The sequence below is a fragment of the Pteropus alecto genome, unplaced genomic scaffold (assembly GCF_000325575.1).
Source record: "Pteropus alecto unplaced genomic scaffold, ASM32557v1 scaffold8, whole genome shotgun sequence".
NCBI classification, from domain to species: domain Eukaryota; kingdom Metazoa; phylum Chordata; class Mammalia; order Chiroptera; family Pteropodidae; genus Pteropus; species Pteropus alecto.
In genome coordinates, this window is record NW_006494609.1 from 3,896,376 (window position 1) to 3,916,819 (window position 20,444).

Below are 20,444 nucleotides of genomic sequence, written 5' to 3' on the forward strand. Positions count from 1 at the left end.
TCATTTGTTTGTTTTCTCCACCATGGTGATTTTGGGATTCTCCAAACCAGCACATTGCAGTGTCTTGATTGAAATTTTTGGGCTGGATAAAGCAGTTACAGAGAAGGGGTTCTTGGAGGTTGTCAGAATAAGGAATGATATTTGTGGGGAACAGATGGAGGTGGAGGTCAGGATCTGGAGAGGCAGGGTCCCTGTTGTTCACAGCTGGGGAAGGACTTGAGAAGTTGTGAGCATGGCCTCTTCAGTTTAGAGATGGAGAAAATGAGGTGGCGGGGAGAGGTAAGTGACTCAGTTATAGAATCTTAGAGTTAGAAAAGCCCTTAGATGTCACCTTGCTGGCTGCCCAAGGTCAGACAGCTAATTAGTGTAATAGAATGTACCTCTCATTCTGTAGCCATGCCCATCCTCAAATCTTGAAAGCCGCATGCATTTATCTCAAGTTCATGAAAAGGCCATGGACTATACTATTTGTGCAATAGTGAGTCTTTTAGAATAAAATTGTCTTTACTGCTATCCTCCGGGACTCTCACAGAAATGAGATGTTGATCATATGAAGCAATCTTATTGAACAAAAAAACTTTCAAGGAAAAAAGTTGTGTCCCCTGAGCCAGTACTCTGCTAAGGGGGACTCACTGCTTTGCAGTGTGAGCAGCTAAAAGCCAGGGGAGGATGGCTAGAGATGCCAGCCATTGGTTAAAATTCTCCCGACATAAATGATCTCCTTGTTTTCCCTTTGATGGATTCAGCCTCTCAGAAATACAATGCATCTGTGAATATCATACCTACTTCTTCCCTTTTCTTTTTAGTCCTTTATTGAGGAGTAACCAGAAGCAGTTCCCGTAAAGAAGCCACAGCTTGGGCATATGTAGATATAAATGTGCACACGAAATAGAGCCCCCTCATGTAATCTAGGTTTTTTCCTGGTCTAGTGAATCTGCCAGTAATTTTACTTTTTGACCCATGCTGCCCTCACCACAGCTGGTTACCAGTAGCTGTGCCAGTTTCTCCTGGTTTCACAGTGGTGGTTGTACAAAAGGCCATGTTTTGAAGTGCCAGGGTGTCCTTGGTTCATTATACCAGAGAGTCACCAGGGTGGGTCCTGAGCCTTCTAGAAGGCTGCCACATGCAGCCCTGCACTACCTGTGGCCTCTCACGCTGGCAGCTGGAAGAGTTCACTTCTAGTGACAGGAGGCACCTCCTCACGTGCACGGGTCTCAGTGTATTTATGGGCTTTTGAAAGACTGTCATTTTGGAGGGATGGAAAAAAGGAACAACAACAACAACAAAAAAACCCAACGAGTAAGTGACTGGAAGGAAATCTTACAGGTTTCTCCATTACAGAGTAGAAAATTCTCTCCCGGAGGAGGAAGAGACCCAACCTGTGGTGTTCAGCAGTTAAAAATGGACTGAAATAAAGGTTTCCAGAAACTGACTTGTGGACCCATGAGTTCCAGTCAGCGTATCCTATGGCGTTTCACTCTTCGTCCTTATAGCTCCATTTCCCAAAGACTGGCATAGACTCACAAAGTTATTCTCTTTTCTATTTGCTTTCGGTTTCTCTGATCATGTCAGTGGGAAAGTCTCAGTTTCCAGCTAGTATTTCTTTCATACTTTCCTAAACGTGATAATCTACCTTTTTAACAAAGAATAAGCCATAGGCTCCAACTTTTGGCAAACAGCAATATCTAACTGTAATAAAATACATTTCATGCTTTTTAAAAACTTTTTTTTTTTTTACAATTACCTTCCATATGGCTAGTGATGGTAGCTTTCTTTTAAATAAATTTATTTAAGTAAAATTAAGAAGTCAGCAAAGAAAATATAAAGTAGGTGCAGAAAGTACACAGCTATAGCAAAATTTATAAAGGTGGTCTTTGAAAATGATATGTTAGGGAAGCTCTTCTTCCCAGGTGCTTTTCCTCCCATCCTTTCTCCCAGCAGGAAGAATAACAGAGCTGCTTCCACTCAGCCCCTTCATGCTGCGTTTATATTGCATGTTACTCGTTGCAACCTCTCTTTAAATTGTGGACTTAAGTAACTCAAAAGGAAAAAAGGAACCCAGGGAAAATTGATTTGTAGCCCCATAGTTCCTCCTAATCCCTGACCAATGTCAGTGTATATATATATTTATAGAGTCGATGCCAACATGTAATAGCATCTTGTTCAAGTCTAATTGCTTACCCAGCCAGCTCTGATGCCATTCTCATTGCAGCCACCACTGTGTCTGTATTTCAGCCACACCAGGTCCCGGCTATTTTCTGAACACACCTGACCCTTTTATGCCTCCTACCTTTACTCAGTTTGTTTCCACTAGCTGGAAAAGCCTTCCTGTAGCCTTTCTGCCTGTTACAAGCCTACTCATCTTTCAGCTGGCAAGTCTTCTAGGAAGCCTCCCCAAGGCTCACCCAATTGGCATGGCTAGTTCCCATGACATTTTGCTTACATCTGCCTCATATACGTACATTTTGTGTTCCTATAACTGTTTTTAGCTACGAAAACAGTTTTTATATTTTTCAACTCTTTTTTTCTCCTGATAAATAAATGTTCCTTTAGAGGTTAAATCAGAACAAAGATGTTATTTTTAATATGACCAGCAGGGGGCAAACTTCACCCAAGAATTGCCTTGTGATTCGCTGTACTTTCAACTTGAATAGGGCTTGGCAGTCTGCAGATAGAACATGGACATCAGTTTTCATCTCTCTGCTGGACACCTTGCTGGCAGTAGATAAATATGATCTAATATTACATAAAACCCTAAAGTGCCAAAATTTGGGTGTTGGGGAATTCTTGCTTGTCTTTAAAAGATGGGAGAAAATACAATACCTAAAATACATACTGGACACTCAACTTGTGAATGGCAAGAACTAGGGACCGAGAGGAGAGAGGGGACTTCAGCTTTCAGGAGAGCTTTCAATCAGGAGAAATCTGTTGGCTGAGGAAGACTTTAGTTCATGAGAAATACCTGGCTTTTAATCAGTATTACGGGTATGGGGACATCTTAGAACAGATGTACCTCAGTTAACCAGTCTACTGCCTGATACTGAACGGACACGACAGCCAAGATTGCGGTTGCAAAATTTCACTCTGCTCAGATTTGGATTTACACTGCGAGGGCTCATTTGGTGGGTCATACAGTTTATAAAGTAGGGCCTCGGTTTGGGATGTGCTAGTGATGTGTTATGATCTGGACAGATTATTTCCTCTCTCTTGTGCCTTGGTACAATTTACCTCAGTGAGGTTTGGAGGCACTTATTCATTTTATTGGACGTTTTTAAATTATGAAGGTAAAAAAACTCGAGAAAATGGCATTTTGATTTCTTCCAGAAGAATGACGCATTTTTAAAATGTAAGGTTTCTTTGGCTTCAGTTTAGCTGGTATCTTATTTCTGTTCTTCCCCTTGCCAGGTGTTTCTTTATGAATTTGGCCTCTGGCTACAGTTTCTTCTTTTTGTCATGGGAGGCCTGTGAGCTCCTTACTATGGCTTTAGCTTTTCTCTCACAGGCAACAAGTAGTAATAGTAACCGTTTATCCCAACCCTTCACATCCCTCTGCAGGTCAGAGGCCTTGGTCCGTGGGGGCTGGACTAGGAGAGGGTCTTCCACTGGGACAGCCAGGGCTCTAGATGCCTGGTACTTTGGTCTGTTTTAAGCCTGATCTGTCTTACAGCAGGGAGGTAAGTCTAGGGTCCAATATGTGCTGTGGATATTAAGAGACTTCAAGGACACTTCCCCCCATTTATCCCAGTTATGTCCCCTGCTAAAATAGGTTAACGGTGTCTAATTAACTACTGAACATTGTCATGCTGCATAAAGACAGCATCCTGGCTGTTCTCTGAGCCGTGGTACTTTATCTCCATTTAGATCTCTGCAGTATTCCATTAAACTCGAGAGAAACATTTTAACTGAGATGATGTCTACATTAGGGCTGCCTTTCACCCTTCAGCACGTAACCTGTGTAAGCAGCAGCTGAGGCCTCTGTCTGATACAACAGGGAGGATGGAGGAGGCAAACAGTGCAGGCGGGGAGGGTGTTTTTGGTATAGCACACCTCTACCACTGAGCCCCAGCATGAAACCGAGGGTCCAAGATTCGGCGGTGGTCCTGTGTGGCTGCAGTCCCATGTGTGCCAGTGCCATCAAGCTTGTCCTTGGTTGACCAGATCGTGCCCATGGTGTGTCAGTGTGATCTCTAAATGCTAAAAGAAAAGAATCACATTTGAGTGGAAGAACTCAGAAAAAGAGGCTACGTGGAGGGGAAGATGACTTGGCTACATGGAATCTCTTTTTTTTGCCACAACACAAGCTGTCATGTTGTAAATAAAACATATGTAATCACATTTAACAGTTAAAGTAACATTAACTACCTGTCAGGCCTGACAAAGCTGTAGCACTACTATAAGTCGAAAGGATATTCTCATCATGGAAAATATCAATTGGGTTTGAAGCAGAGTCTATAATATGAGCATTCCCCATAGTGTAGAACTGCCTGCATGTTCCTCTACTGTGTAGGGGTTAAGAACTGGCTTTGGTGTCACATAGCCCAGAGTTTGTTGTACGGCCTTACTTCTCTCTAGCTGCGTGACCTTAGGCACGTTACTGTACTTCTCTGAGCCCCACTCTCCTCATCTGTAAAATGGAGCACTTCTTAGAGTTTTATTGGACATTTTTAAATTATGAGAGTAGAAAACCTCTCAAGAAAATGGCATTTTGATTTTTTTCTTCCAGAGGAGTGATGCATAAGATAATGTGATAATTAAATTAAGAAAACATAATACTATGTATAATATGTTATGTAATGGTAATATATAAGTGAGAGACTATGATGACAGTGCCTGGCACCCAAATAAGCAAAATAAGTGTTAACTGTTTATCGACTAATAATAGCCTTTCATCAGCCTCCTGTGACAGGCTTGTTGGGGCAGGGGCCTGAGGGTGGACTTTTCCCTGAGAGGTAAGGGTGATGTGTGAAGCCAAGAAGAAGAAACCGAGGGTGGGTCCTAGAGAACTGGGGGTGAAAACCAGGAGAGGACTGACTGGTGGAGTGTTGAGCCGAGGGACTGGGCTTTAAATAAAGATGGGGATGACGAGCCCACTCCCTTAACCTCGAAATCCTCCACCCAAGAACCTGATGTTTAAAGAACAGCTGGTTTACGTGAGGCTGAGTGTTTTTCGAGATTGGGAAAGAGCCACCGTGATAGCTGATTTCCTTTCCTGCGAAGTCACCAAGTGTATCACTTGCTGGAAAGCAGGAAGCCAGCGTGCCCTCATCCTGTCACCCCGTCTCCACAAGGTGGGAGGTGAGGGAGAACATTTACTCATTGTCCAGAGTGAAAGCTTCATTCTGCAAAATGGCCAAAGCAATCAGCAAGTGATGGAGTAGCTCTTAAAAAGAAACCTGGCATTTAATTAACTTTTCAAAGTGCTGGTTCAGCAACCTCTATGTTTTACATTTTGAATATTGAGCAAGCATCTCTAATCGGATCTGAATCGCTTCTGGGCCTGCCAGGGTGGGAAGTACCTGTCTAGCTTTTATGAACACCATGGAATCTTGTCTGAATTTCTAGATCGCCAACTCAGGATCACTCAGGACGAGGTTTAAGTCTATGAAACCTTCTTCCTGTTCCTCTCAGCCTGGCGGTGAAGTCAGAGTTCATTAACACTTGTGAGAAGAAAGCAGGCAACTCCGAAGGATAAGGTAGAAGGTTTCTATTTTGTGCTTAGCAACTGGAGAGCTCAGCCTACTATCTGAAATAAGGTTTAGGGCAGTGTTTCTCCTCTATGTGACTGGGTCCCATTTCTAAAAATTACTACCTCAGGGGTCTGGGGTGAGGCCTAGCACATGGACACTGAAAAAGCTTCCCAGATGTGATTCCATGGTGCACCACTGGTTAAGAACTCCTGGTTGAAAGGCTTCTCCCCACCTTTTAATTCTGTATCTATACCATCCATTGCTTTCTGTAAGTGTGCAAAGTCTAAAGGCTTCTCCCCACCTTTTAATTCTGTATACCATCCATTGCTTTCTGTAAGTGTGCAAAGTCAGGAATGGACGGTCTGCACAGTAAATCCAAATGGATGTCTGGGTGCCCTAGGGACATCTGGAAATCAGCAGTATCTACTTTTAAAAAGCGTGGGGCAGTGCATTTGGAATCTAGGGATTCTCATCTCAGCCTCATCACTAGCTCTGTGATTTGGGTGAAGCACAGGGCAGTGCCCAGTGTCCCCATGTATAATGGTGCCACTGAAACCGGCGTTACCTTTTTTTCCAGAGCTCAAGCTGAGCTAGTGTTGATAGACATGAAAGTATCTAAAGAGTATTGAAAGTGCCCTGAGTAAGACAGTCTCACAGTATTATTATAACTGTCAGGTTCCCAAACCCTTTAATAGCCACTTCTGGGGAAAGAGGCACTTGAGCTGTGGGTGTAGTAAAAAACTATAGCCCAGGGCAGCGCTGACCACAGCTCTGCAGTCAGCCTCATGGGGCCGGACCTAGTCACACAGTTTCCTCAGAAGTATGTGAAGAGATGACCCAGAACCCACAGTTCTCTACCTCCGCCGCCACCCTGCACAATCTGTGGGAGGCGGGACTGCGGCCCAGATCCTTCTCTGGTTACCTACCCTGGTGGGCTGTGCTAGACCAATTCGTCTTCATTTTTTTAACCTATCACCAAACTATTTAAAAATACCCCACATCATGCTGGGTATGTGTGTATAGAAAACTAAAAAAAAAATTTATCTAGTACTTATCCTTAGTATTTGCAGTATACTCTTTTTTATACTTTTTTTTTTAAAAGGATGAAAAAAGAAAGGCTGGTGGTAATTTACTAAACTGATTTCATGTCTCACTAATGGGTCATGACCTGTAGTTTGGAAATCACCGTGCTAGATTCTGTGTCCTAGCCCTGGTTTCTATGTCACTGCATGACCTGAGGTGCCTTTGGGGGCCAGGTAGATAAAGTAAGCCTTTGCAGTGGGGTTTTATTTCAGAATGGCACTTAAATTATATTACTGAGATACATATACAAATTATTTGCATGTTCACACTTCTATAGAGAAATATACACATCCCAGTTCTCCTAAAACATTCTTCCCACTTAGTCTTTTTTTGTTGTTTTCTCACTCTCGATAGCTGCATAGCTGCAGGAAATACTTCACTTGTCTCTTCATTTTGTAGGAAAACCAGCATTGGAGGGCGAATGATAACGAACTAGAACTGGCCCCCCAGTGCTCTGGAGGGCTGGGAGCGCAGACTCACGGGGGCGGGGGCGGGGGCGCAGCCACAACTCAGCTTCCCCGAGTTTTCCATGTGGGAATGCAGGTCCAGTGTTGCCAGGCTTTGTATTTGAAGTATTTAGAAATTTGGATTTTTGTACAAAATCTCCCAATTTAGGCAACAGATTCATGTTAAAAGAGAGCAAATCAAAACCAAAATCAAAAGCAGTGTGGTTCAGTCCAAACTTACCTGCAAGCTAGATTTGCCTAAAAGTGGCCAACTTCAACAAAGGCAGGGTGTTCCTTGCCATTTTCCCATCTCCTGAGCAGGAGGCTGTTGCACAGAACCTGTTGGGGGGCGGGGGTAAGTGAGGGAGGGAGAGGGAGAGGGAGAGAGAGAAAGACCACCACCTAGGGACATCCATGCCGTCCAACCTGAGGGCTGCATTTTGATCTTGCTTCTTCCCATGGGGTGCAGTAAGATGCGGGAGGCCCGCTGGCTCCCCCTAGAGTGAGAGAGAGCAGGATGTGGGCTCAGCAGCAATTAAGCCAAATATGAAACCCATCCCCTTTTTGGATGTTGAATGGATAAATGGGAATTAATCAGCTTTCCCCTGAAGATTAACATTATCATTATTGTTTCCTTCAGACAAAATCACCACTGCTTTTGCCAGGACACATTGCATAGGAAGGAACGATTCATTCGTAACCCCTAAGGGTAGTCAGAGCTGGATATGTCTCTTATGTACCAGCAAAGGCGCCGGCCTAGTGTCCCTGGCTTCTTTAATCCCATTACTTGCTGATCCCCATTTTCATCCAGGCCCTTCTACGTTGGTGACATATTGCTGAGTCATTTGGACAGTGTGTTTATGGAGTTCAGCTTCACTAGGACCATCAGAGGCAGCGAGCTGGGAGCAGAGCCTTCTCTCCTCCCACACAGACAGGAGGCAGCTTTGGCGGCTGCGGGGCCTCTACGTTAGGGTTCCTTTGACTTAGAACAGCGTTGGAACCGACATCATCCAGCAATACCACTGTGGCGACACCCCACACACCCCATCGTAATTTCCCTTCGGTGTCCTCCAACCACCCATTCTGTCCCCCTCGCCCTCCTGCTCTTAGTAGTTCAGTCTGTTCACTTGGCCCGGGAGATCCTTCAGGACTTGTTCCATCCTGTTTCAAATTTCCCTACCCATCCTCTTCTCCCTCCCCAACTTCAGCCAAAATTCATTCAATTTTCCTTTCCTCTCTTTCCTGTAATTCATGGTTCTGAATCTGCTCTTCTCTCTCTCTCCTCTCTCTCCCTCCTCTCTCTCTCTCTCTCTCGCTGTCTCTCTCTCTATCTCTCTCTCTCTCTCTCTCCTCTATTTCCTTTCTTTTCTTTCTCTCCCCCTCCCTCCCTCCCTTTCTTCCTCTCTTCCTCTCTTGCATAGTAGGTATAGTTTAAATTTCATGAGAAGAGTAGTATATTCAAACTTGGGCTTGATTTATGTTTATACTCTTCGAAGGGGGATTATTTGCATTTTGCAGGAATTGTTGTTTGGTTCCAAAGTCGCTCTTATTGTTGAGGGCCTTCTCATGCACCCTGCCTCCTGGCCCCTCTTTGCCCCTGCTCGTCACGGTGATTAATTCCTAACTTAAAAGGATTCATAAAAAAATAAAATAAAAAGAACTCTTACTGTGGAAATGTTCAGACACACAGAAAAGTAATCACCACGTACCCAACACTCAACTTTAATAATCACCAGTATTCACCAATCTCATTCAGAAGACTTAAGATCAGTGTTTCCCAGAGTGTCAGTCGTGACCTACTTGGATTAGAATTACTGGAAATTTGTTTTAGGTGCATATTCCTGGGCTGTCCCTCTCCCAGACCAGCTGATCCAGACATCTCTGTGGCCAGGCCCAGCAATGTGCATGTGTGTCAAGCTTCCCAGATGGTTCTCATGCACGTTCAGGTTTGAGAGCCAGTGCCTTAGATGTCCGTTTTTTAAAACACACTTCCCGTTCCCATGGAATGTCTTAAGGACACTGCTCGCCAGCCTCACTCGGGGTTTCTGGTCCTTCGGGTGGAAGTTACAGAGATAGAGGCACTGAACCTGCAGCCTGAGCTGTGTGGCTGGTTCCTTCCTTCTTGTGCATGAGAAGTTTTGCCTTTCAGGGCAACAGCTCCAGGTGGGACCCAAAGCCTCAGTCCTAGGAAAGTGTTCTATAAATTGGTCCAATTATTTGTTGAAAGAAAGGAGGGCACCGTATCATCTATATCCACTTGAATTTTAAGCTTCTCATCCAGCCTGCACTTAAATTCAACAATCTGATGTGGAGTTATGCTGAAATAAGGTTATAAGACAGCATCACAGTGTCTAGTTCTCTCATGCTGGGTATGGGCCTTGGTCTATAAAAAGGAATCCAGGCAAAGCACTTGGGATATGCTAACTAGCCCCCGCTTTTGAAACGCCCCCTCTCCAACATTCCATGAGACTGTGCTTGGGACTAGTGGGTTCTCATAAACCTTGTCCTTCTTTTTTTCAGGTCAGGAAGGAAGGCTTCTGAAGAAATAGAAGAGTATGTTTCCAGTATTCTTATGGCATCCTGTGGTGACCTTTGTCAACAGTGCAGTCTTCGTAGTCATTACCTGTTCAGCCTTTGTTGGGCATAGCATTAAAATAACAGTAGGAATCTGGCTGTGCTCTGCGGTTGGGTTATGCGCATGGAATCAAGGGTTTGGCTAATGCTGCTTCCTCAGCTGAGAGTCTGGACTCTGGCGTTGATGCCCATGTCATATCTCCCACCCTGCGTGGTTTTTAGAATTATATATATGTCCAGGTATCAAAGTACTACCCACAGGTTCTGCTATATTGATATAGATGAGCAGAAGCAACAGCTTCTAAACCTAGCCTTCTCTAAAACTTATATCAGAAAGAAAGTTACCAGGTAAAGATGGTTTGTGAGGCGGGACTGCCGAGTGTCACACATCCGGGGGTGGGAGGAGCATTCGTGTCATAGTCTGCGATGCCACCCTGGAACGATGCGGCACGCAGCTTGGGCAGCCACACGCGGCAAACCCAGTTGCCCAGTTAGGATTGAGCAAGTTGATGGAGAAATGTGGGTCCAGGGACTTTTTCGTCTAGGAGAAAGAATGGATACAATAGAAATCTGGGTTGTTTCTCTCTGTTTGAAACTCATTTTCTGTTTTCCTTTCTTTCTTTTTTGGGGGCAGTTACCGCCTCAGACAGCAGAGCCTGGATGGATTAGATGACGGAGGAGGTAAGATGTCCTCGGAGGAGGTCGAAGGCTTCCAGGGATGTCCAGGGGCCCAGAGCATTTCCTGGGCTACAGCTGAGGCACTGTTTGCTGCAGCCTTACTGAAAAGGTTTGCAGTGACCTCATCCGTGCCTTGCTAAGTGCTGCAGCCTCTGCCTGGAGTACCTCACTCCCTCCTTTATCCATTAACCCTCCTCGTCCTTCAGAACTCAGCTGAAGCATCACCTCCTCTAAAATGTCTTCCCTTCCCATCCCACTCGCTTTGTGGCTCAGCTGTTCTTTCTCTGTGCTCCTACAACCTCCTGGGCAATATTGTAACAACAGCAGCAGCAACAGCTAATATTTATTAGGTGTTTATTATATATCAGGCACTGTTCTACCAGATTATAGATGTTAAAGCATTTAATCTTCACAACAACCCTTGGGATGCTGGTACTATTATTATCCCCATTTTATAGTCCACGAAACTAAACTACAGCGAGGTTAATAAGTTGCCTGTAGTCACAGAGCTCGGTGACTGTCACACTTTAACTCTTTGTTGCCTTGATTGTTCTTCCTACCAGGCTCTAAGCTCCTTGATGGCAGACCCATTTCTTATTTATCTTCGCATCTTCAGTGCACAACACAGAGTAGTCAGTTAATGGCTGACGTTGTAGGGATAAACAGCACTGTCGTTCAGTAGCCATGGCACAGATGAAGCCTTTATTCAAAACTCGAGAGAAAAGATAAAATTTGTGCGTACTTTTTACAAGAATCTTACTAGAGAGGAGATTATATTTGGGACCTAAATTATCGAAGCCTTTTTTTTAACCCACACGTTTACCATATTCACACTTTATTCTTTTGTGTAGAACTCAGTTTCCATCTGGTATCATTTTCCTTGTGCCTGAAAAACTTTATTTAACATTTTTTGTAGAGCAGATCTTCTGGCGACAAATTCTCTCAGCTTTGTTTGTCTGAAAATGTCTTTACTTTTTACCAGATATAGAATTCTAGACTAACAACTTTTTATTCCTTTTAGCACTTTAAATAGTTATTTCATGGTTCTCTGGCTTACATGATTTCTGATGAGAAGTCAGTGATAATTCTTTGTTGCCCTGTATGCAGTGTCTTTTTCTTCTCTGGCTGCTTTTAAGATTTACTTTCCTTTATCTTTTATTTTCAGCAATTTGGATATGATGTTCTTTAGTGTAGTTTACTTTGTGTTTAGCCCACTTGAACTTCCGGAGTCTCTGGATTTATCGTTTTCATCAAATTCAGAGAATTTTAGCCATTATTTCCTTAAGTGTATTTTTCTCCCCTCTCACTCCCCTGGGACTCCAAGTACAGGTATGTGGATTACCTCAGTAGAAGTTGCCACACAGGTCATTGAGGCTCTGTTTTTTTTGTTTTTGTTTTTTTTTTTTTCTGGTCTATTTTAAACTCTCTGCTCAGTTTGGATAGTTTCTATTGCTATGTTACTGATCTTTTCTTTTATAACGTCTAATCTGCTGTTAAGCTTATCCAGTGACTTTGTTGTTTCAGATATTGTATTTTTTCGGCTCTAGAAGCTCCATTCAGTTCTTTCTATATATAGACATATCTATATTTATCTTCCATTTGTCATGTTTTTCTTTTTCCTTGATAGTAACCTTTATTGCAGCTCTTTTAAAGTCCTTTTCTGCTAATTCTATCATCTCTGTCTTTTCTCAGTTTTTCAACTGAGTTTTCTTCTTGTTACAAGTCATATTTTTCTGCTTGATCAGTGGCTTTTTGATTGGACGCTGGCTGTTGTGAATGTTACTACGTTGAGTGTCTGGATCTTGCTGTCTTTCTTTAAAGACTGATGTATTTGTTTTGGTAGGCAGTCAGTGTGTTTGTTGATCAACTCCATCATTTTGAGCATGTTTTTCAGCTTTCATTAGCACAAGTCTAGCATTAGCCCCAAGCAGGAAGACTCTCAGGTGTCTCTGCTGAGCGCCTGGTTGTCAGCAAGGACTTCCCACGGGCCTGGGTGGAGCTGAGCCCCTCCCGGTGCCATGCACGCTCTGGGGATTGCTCGGCTTACACCTTGCTGGTGGTAATTTTTTGCCCCGCCTTGTGCAATTTGACCCTGTACATGCACTGCTTAGTATGTTCTCAATCTATATTTCTGGAGCTCTTTCTCTACATAGCTCCCCGTCTCTCACCTTCTGCTTCTCAAATTCCAGCCACCTTAGCCCTCTAAACTTTGACCTCTGTCTCCTCAACTCAGTGAGACCTCCTTGCTCTACTAGGGGTTCCCCTTCACAGTGCCAGCACCCAGGAGGTACCTCTAGGCAGAAAGCCAAGGTGACGGCAGAGCTCACTTCATTTATTTCCTTTCTCTCGGGGGTCGCAGTCCTGTGCTGCCTTGTCCACTGTCTGGAAACAGTTGTATATGATACTTTTTTAGTTTTCTAATTGTTCACAGCAGTAAGACAAGTCCGGTACCAGGGACTCTCTCATGGCTAGAAAGGAGTCCTAAAGCTTTCTATTAACTCACCTTTGCACACAACTACAAAGTGAAGGAGAGAATTAAATGAGTCAAACTTGGATGATTACTTGTGCTTTAGCTACCTCACAGGATTGGGGCAAGGGTCATATAGGACACTTGTGGAATATTCTGGGATGATGGCTAAAAGGCAGAGTCTCAGGCCACCCACAAAGCAGAAGCTGGCATTGGGGCCCAGGGATCTGCATTAATTTAAATAAGCTCCCTGGATTACTGTTTAGCACACTGAAGTTTGACAACCATGCTGTAGTGCTTCTGAAGCCGGGACTCAGGACTAGAGAGGAAAGGAGTGTGTGAAACAGCTCTGCCTCATCTCATTCCAAAGGAGTTTTAAGGTGGAAAAGCAGTCGCTGGAGGTCAGGAATTCAGTCTGTATTCTCGGATTTAGTAAGAGCTTATGAGCATGCTCTCATCATTCTTTAGCACTTTGCTTTTTCCAGTATCTCATGTTGACAACCTCAAGATTTAGTAAGAGCTTATGAGCATACTCTCATCATCCTTTAGCACTTTTCTTTGCTTTTTCCAGTATCTCATGTTGACAACCTCATTTCTTTTTTGCCAGATGTCCCTCCTTAGCTCTACTAAACTCCTCCTAGCTGCCAACCTTCTCCACCCACTGATAATTCCCAGTGCCCTATTAAAGAAGGTATCCTGCATTTCTCTTCCCAAGATTTCCCAGACATGTACCTAGGATGCCCTCTGCTAGTGCTAAACTGGCAGCTGTGGTGGCTCAGTGATTGGTGGGTGCTGGCCGCACTGTTGGCCTGCCCGTCCTCACCAATTGTCAGTTGCTTCGGCCATTGGTTGCATAGGGCAGCAGGGTCACCATCCAGGAAGATGTGCCAAAGGACTCGAGAAGGCAGGACCCCTGCCAGGCAGTAACAAAGCTATTAGGTGGTCGAGGAGTCATAGGCATGGAAATCATGATGCTGATAACTGAGGCGCTTATTAAATTTATGGTCCACAGAAGGTTTGCTCAACTGGTATTCTTCTGTAGGCCTCTCCACATGCTGCCTTGGACCTCTTTCCATCTCCCTTTAGAGGACTTCTGAAATCTGCCTTTCTCTATTTTTTTCAATGTGTGAAAATGCGATATTCCAAGGAGTAACTGTTAAATGTTGCAGCAAAACCTTCTGCGTACTACAGTTCACACACATCGTAAATGCATATTATTAGAAGGTTGTGACGGCTGCCAACAATTAGAATCAAATTGCTGCAGCTTTAAACAGTTTTATAGGCTGTCTTGTCCAAACCTATCATTTGTCATGTTAAGAAATCAAGACTTAGAGGTTATTACGCAAAATAGCAGAATGCACAGGGGACCGGGGACCCTCGTCTTCTGACTCCCAAACACTCTGCTCTCATACCATGGTCTCCAGCTATATCGCCACCATCACCACTCATTACCAAACATTTACCATGTGCCAGCCACTAAGCCTAGCGTTTTACTTTTTTTTCTCATTTAATTCTCAAAACAAATCTATGGGAAAATCTTTCAAAATCAACTTTATGTAGGTCTAATTTACGTACAATAGAGTGCATCCATTTAAAGTGCACAATTTGAAATTCGACCAGACATGTATGTCCTGTGAAAACACCGCTACAGAACACTTCCATCACCCCCAAAAGTTTCTCATGCCACTTTCTAGTCCGTCCTTCCTCTGCCCCTGTCTCCAGGCAACTACTGATTGTTTTTGTTGGTTATTTTTTTTTTTTTTTTTTGGTCGTAATAGAGTGGTTTACCTTTTCTGGAATTTTATGTAAACTGAATCATATGTATGTATGCTTTTGCGTCTGGCTTTTTTCACTCACTGTAATGATTTTGAGATTCAGGTTGCTGCATGTGTCATTATCCTATTCATTTTTATTGATAATCATAGTATGGACACACCACATTTTGGTTATCTATTCACCTGTTAAAGGACAGTTTGATTATTCATTATCCCCATTTTAAAGATGAGCAGACTAAGGCAAAGAAGAGTAATCTGGCCCAAGGCCACACAGCTTGTAGATGACAGCACCAGGGTTCAGAAGGCAGCCTGATGACCACCATGCCGCAACCTACACAGCCCATACCAGGGTTTGAATACAGGTCTTGACCCAAGTCCTTGCTCTAGGCCTCTGGGTCTGGCCCCCGGCTATGTTGGCATCTCTTTCCACAGGTAGGCTGTATTACTATCAGCTCCCAGGTGTGTAATACAGGGTGCCCAGCATGACCAATACGATGCTTAATACAATTTATTTAAGGAAGGAAAGAAGAAAGGTAACTATTTTTAGAGAATACCTCTAGTACTTTTTCCCCTTCATAAACTTGGAGTATGAAATTTGTGATTTGGCCTTTCTTTTGGCTCTGGAGTTTTGTCAGAGCATGCACTTGATTTCACTTTCTGGGAGGGATGCCTCTTCCCGGCGTAAATCTGTTGTCCATGCAGTTATGCCTGAAAAATGGGAATTCAGTTCATATGTTACACTTCACACTTGACTTAGTCCATTTCACTGTATGTGAATGTTTAGAATCCATTATGCAGTAGGAATTATATGTTACATATAACTAATTTCTAGAATTATCTTTGCTAGAATTACTTTTCTAGAATTACTTGGTTGGCCAGTGAAGTCTACTCCTTTGAACTTAACTAGTGGTGAGGAAGACTCCGTGAGTGATTGCCCCAATCACCCCTGGACACTCATTCAGCAGTGACATTAAACAGATCTTTGGGCATCTGTAAGGGAACTTACTGGTTCCCTTAATAAAATCACACCTAGGTTTTGTGAGGTAATCAGTGCAAGGGGCATGTCACCTAGGAAGGGGCAGATAGTTTCCCTCTACTTGGTAGGGATAGGTGATTGGGAGCAATCTCAGAGGAGGAAATGAATAGAAATGAGGATCTAAAGTCTGCGCCCCCCACCCCCAGGCGGCTGGTCTCCTTCCACCGCCAGCCTTGTTGAGGAAAGCCAGCAGGTTTTCGTACAGTGCCTCCTGTGGCCAGAACTGCTCCAGATGCTGGAGATAGTGGTAAGTAGCATAGTCCTTGCCCTCCAGGAGCTTTTTATCTAGTGAGATACCCTCCCTTCTTTTATAGAGCCATGTCACACAATATATTTCTCAGCATTCAGCCTCTCTGACTTCACTCTTGGTACATGTTGCTGCTTCTTCCCTGGGGAAGATGCCTAGGGAGAGAAGAGAAACCCTTCTTTCCCTCTGTTGATGCCTCTGGTTTCCGAGGGAAGAGATCTGACAAACAGAAGAAAGGAGCTTTTAAGATAAGGTGTATTTTTATAATGAGAAACAGAGAATGAGTGATATTTAAAGGTGGTTTGGGGATCTGTTGGTCAACCAGAATGTATTGCATGGGGGCTGTTTGCAAGACTGTGGCAGGCTACAAGCTCAAATGCCTTTAGGGGCCAGGCAGATAATATAAACACATGAAACAGCAGAAATATACAACAGTAAAGAATGGCGGGGTCTGTGGTGAACCCAGACAGGAGATGGCGCAGTCTAAAAGTTTTCAAATTCGTATGTCAAAAAAATGACAGAATTTTTAAAAATCACTTCATAAATAGAACAAAATGCATCTGCCAGTTGGATTAGGCCTTTTGGGAAGTGATTTGCAAATCTTTTGTAAGACCTTGTAGGGCTGTGCTCTAAAGAACACAGGACTTTGTTGGGGAGACAAAGCATAAAAGATAAAAAGCACTGTAGGAGTTAAATAGCTAAAACAACAGTATAATGATGGCAAAGGCAATGCTGTTGCTACATTGGTGATTTACTTTATTCAGGCTCATGAGTTCAGAAGAGGAAGTGATCCTGATGGGCTAGAGGCACTTCAGGAAGAAAGAAGGACTTGTGCTGGGTCCTGAGGGGTGGATAGGATGTGGTCAGGGAGAAAAGAATCAGAAACCTTCCAAGGCAAGTTGCTTAGCATAAGGAGAGACTCCACATGGAGGGTGAATAAGTAACTAGAAGAAAAGCTGGTTCTGCAGAATTAAGCCCTGATTCTGGTCCATTCTCAACTACAGATACTCAATATCCCCATATAAACTGCCTTTACTGAAGTTTGAAGACTGCTAGTCATCTAATTTGCTGCTGATTCTAGGTGGAATCACAGCTAGAGCTTCTTTCTGATAAGTTAGGGTTCATGATTACAGAGAATAACTGAGAATGAGAGACAGCCTAAACCTCTAAGTGACCTCAGGGTCCCCAAATTGTAGGATGGTAAAACCGATCTTTTCTATTTAGATGACATAATCATTTGAATTCTTGGAATCAAGTTTCTGGTTTGCTCAAAGACTTTTAAACTTCCTCTGTAATGGAAAGTTATGTGGTGTTAGAGAAAGAACATCAGGTCTAAAAATAGGATCTACAAGTGACTTTGGGCAAGTCAATCCATTCAACTCATTCATTTAACAACCATTTGTTGAATGCCTACTATGTGTGATACATGGGGCTGGGCACTGAGGATATGATGGTGAATAAGACATTCTTAGTCTTTACCCTCATACAGTCCAGTCCTGGATATAGGGAGTAAACAAATAGTCACACAACTAAATAAGGATGAGTTGCAATTGAGTCCACTGACGGAAGTGTACAGGGTGCTTTGAGAGAGAATAATGTAAAGACCTGATTTGGATTGGGTGGCGAGGGAAAGCTACTCTGAAGAAGTGACTTTTAAGCTTCAACTTAAAGGAGGAGTAGAGTTGTCAGCAAAGGAGGGTAGAAGTTGGGGGTGGGGGCTCGGGGGACCCTGGTAGAGGCGACAGCAGGTGCAAAGTCATGTCGCCTCTCTAACCCCAGAAGCGGTTCTAGGCCTGTTCGGTCTCTTCCAGTTCTAAAATCCAGCTCTCAGAGTATGAACTCTGGATAGAATGTAAAACTTTAATGAAGAATATTGAGAAGTACATAAATGGGAGGAAAATTCTTTATCTTTAAAAAAGATGAACAATATTCAGATTGAGGCGATCTCTGAAAACACAATTAGATATGGACTCAACTTTCACTTTACCTCAGAGCTAAATTCAAGTTAAGAAGAAATTTGCGAGCCCCAAAATATGGCTTTAGAAAGCGGAAAGTCTCTGAAAACAGGAGCTTAAAAAAAAGATTAGATCTTTCTGGCGTGTAACCATTGCATCATAGTGTAACCCAGGACTGTGGGTGGAATAGTCACTCCCTCTCCCTGGCAGCTCCTAGTGCCTCTTGGGCAGGCTTCATCCCCACCAGAGAGGGCTGTGCTCTTTGCATCCTGAGGTCCAGTTTTGACAGACTTGAATACCTCAAAACCTTAGCAATAATAAATCCTTATGGCCAACCAAAGAGTGTTTAATTCCTAACGGACAAGCTGAGTTGAGCCACTTCTTGCCAGGGGCAATTGGGGACTTAATTCTGTAAGTGTAGCAATCTGGATGATCTGAGAGCCCTGAGTTTAAGGGTAATTGCTCAATTTTCTATCCATGTCAACAGGGAAAATGGTAAAAGTGGCTGAACACAGCCAAGCAATGAGGCTGGATGAGATGTGAGATGCTAGATTGTCAGTGGAATTAGAAAAATGCTATCTGTAGAGAGCTATCACTCAGTCGCCCCTCTGCTCCTCTTCTCATTCATCTCTGTCTGCTGGCTTTCTAACTCTTTTGGGGTCTTTCTCATTCTTTTCTTAATCCTTTCACCACATCTTTCACCCATTCTCCTGCAAATAGCAGTCACTCTGAGCCTAAACAGCTTTAATGCAAAAAAAAAGAGAAAGTGAAAAGAATTCTTTAAGTACAGACAAACTGGAACCCTGATGTTTCAATTCCTTTCTCTCGCTGAGTAAGAATGTTCCATTATGTTGGCGTTCTTTCCTTAGGCTTAATATGGGACTTCTTAAGTGGTCCCTAAACCTAGTTCCTTTGCTTCCCTAATTTTTTAAAACTATTCTAACCAGCATTTTTTTTTTTTTATTAAATAATGTTCCTTAAAATCAATTTGTTTTTTCTAAATTTCAAGTCACTGGGACTAGATGCTAAGGTCTTTCTAAACCCATTCCTCTCTTCCCTTCCCTGATACAAGCACACACCGGGACTCCTTTAAGCTAAACATAACCACAGCAGGAACGGGGCAGGGGTGGGGTGGGGAGGGATGGGACGCACTGGTCCAAGGGTTAGCTGTCCTCTCTTTTGTCTCTGTTTTGTTAAGCTGTATTGTCTTTATAGGGTATTGGGTAAGAAGGTTGAAAAAGAAGTCAGTCTTGTAGGAAATGGTATTGATACTGCGAGTATCACCATTTTACAGAGGAAGAAATTGAAGCCTTGTGAAATTAAGTAACTGACAAGTCTCATGGCTAATAAGCGGTGATGTGCTGAGTAAATACACCTGTCCCCCCCTTACCCGCGATTTCACCTGTGGTTTCAGTTACCCACAGTCAACCATGGTCCAAAAGTATTAAATGGAAAATTTCAGAAATCATAAGTTTCAAATTGCACACTATTCTGAGTAGCATAATGAAATCCCTCTACATCTCACTCTGTCTCTCCCAGGATGTAAATTATCCCTTTGTCCAGCATACCCATGCTGTATACACTGCCCACCCATTTGTCAATTAGTAGGCATCACTGTTATCAGATCAGTTATCAAAGAGAGAGACCACATTCACATAGCTTTGATTACAGCATATTGTTAAAATTGTTCTATTTTATTATCTGTTGTTGTTTATCTCTTAACTGCGCCTAATTTATAAATTAAACTTTTTCATAGGTATGTATATATAGGGAAAAACATAGTATTTATAGGGTGTGGTACTATCCACACTTTCAGGCATCCACGTATCCCCTGCAGATAAGAAGTGACTTCTGTATTTAACAACTGGCTTTCCAAGGGGAAAAGTCCTCATTGGTGGTGTCTGCTGATTTCTGTGGTGTAAATACTCCCACCACGGCTGCTTTCAAGCTACCAACATAACATCGCTGACGACAGAGCTGGGAAGAGATAGGCAGTAGCGCACTAGTGTATCGTATTTCCACCATACGGCTACATTAGATGTAAATAATTTCAACAGCACCGATGAAGTAAAATGTAACATTTAAGAAGTGAGGTTTGAATATTACCTTTGTTTTTAATATAATTTATTTAATTATAAGGGTTTATGATTTACTCTTTAGTAATGTTTAACTGCATGCAAAATTCCTAAAAATTTAGCCTTCGGTTCTTCCGAGCCGGTATGAAGGAGCTCCTCCAGTGCAAGGTGGGGCTGGGATTCGGACATGGGCTTTGTGACCCCTAATCACCCTGCTCTCACTGCCTTCCTCTTCGCTCTCACATGTGGTGGGTTTGTTTCTCAGTCCTGCTTGTTGAGAAAGCTTGTCTCTACTCACTTTCCTAGCAGCCTGTTGCATATTCGCTCTCCTATCCTGATCCTCAGATTGACCTGCTGGTCCATGTCCTCAGCTCTGCTGAACTTCTCACTGTGAAGTCTTGTCTAAAACATCCAGGCTGAG

General features: G+C 43.2%; 1 protein-coding gene across 1 annotated transcript in view; it reads left to right on the forward strand.

Annotated features, from left to right (window-relative positions):
* IFT43 (intraflagellar transport 43) overlaps nucleotides 1-20,444 on the forward strand; it is a gene marked incomplete at its 5' end in the record, with an annotated part of 47,115 nt that overhangs the window by 14,369 nt on the left and 12,302 nt on the right. The window contains 2 exons of the mRNA XM_015599582.1: nucleotides 9,737-9,769; nucleotides 10,425-10,471. Coding sequence (XP_015455068.1) covers nucleotides 9,737-9,769; nucleotides 10,425-10,471 — 80 coding nt within the window. The remainder of the gene's footprint in view (nucleotides 1-9,736; nucleotides 9,770-10,424; nucleotides 10,472-20,444) is intronic.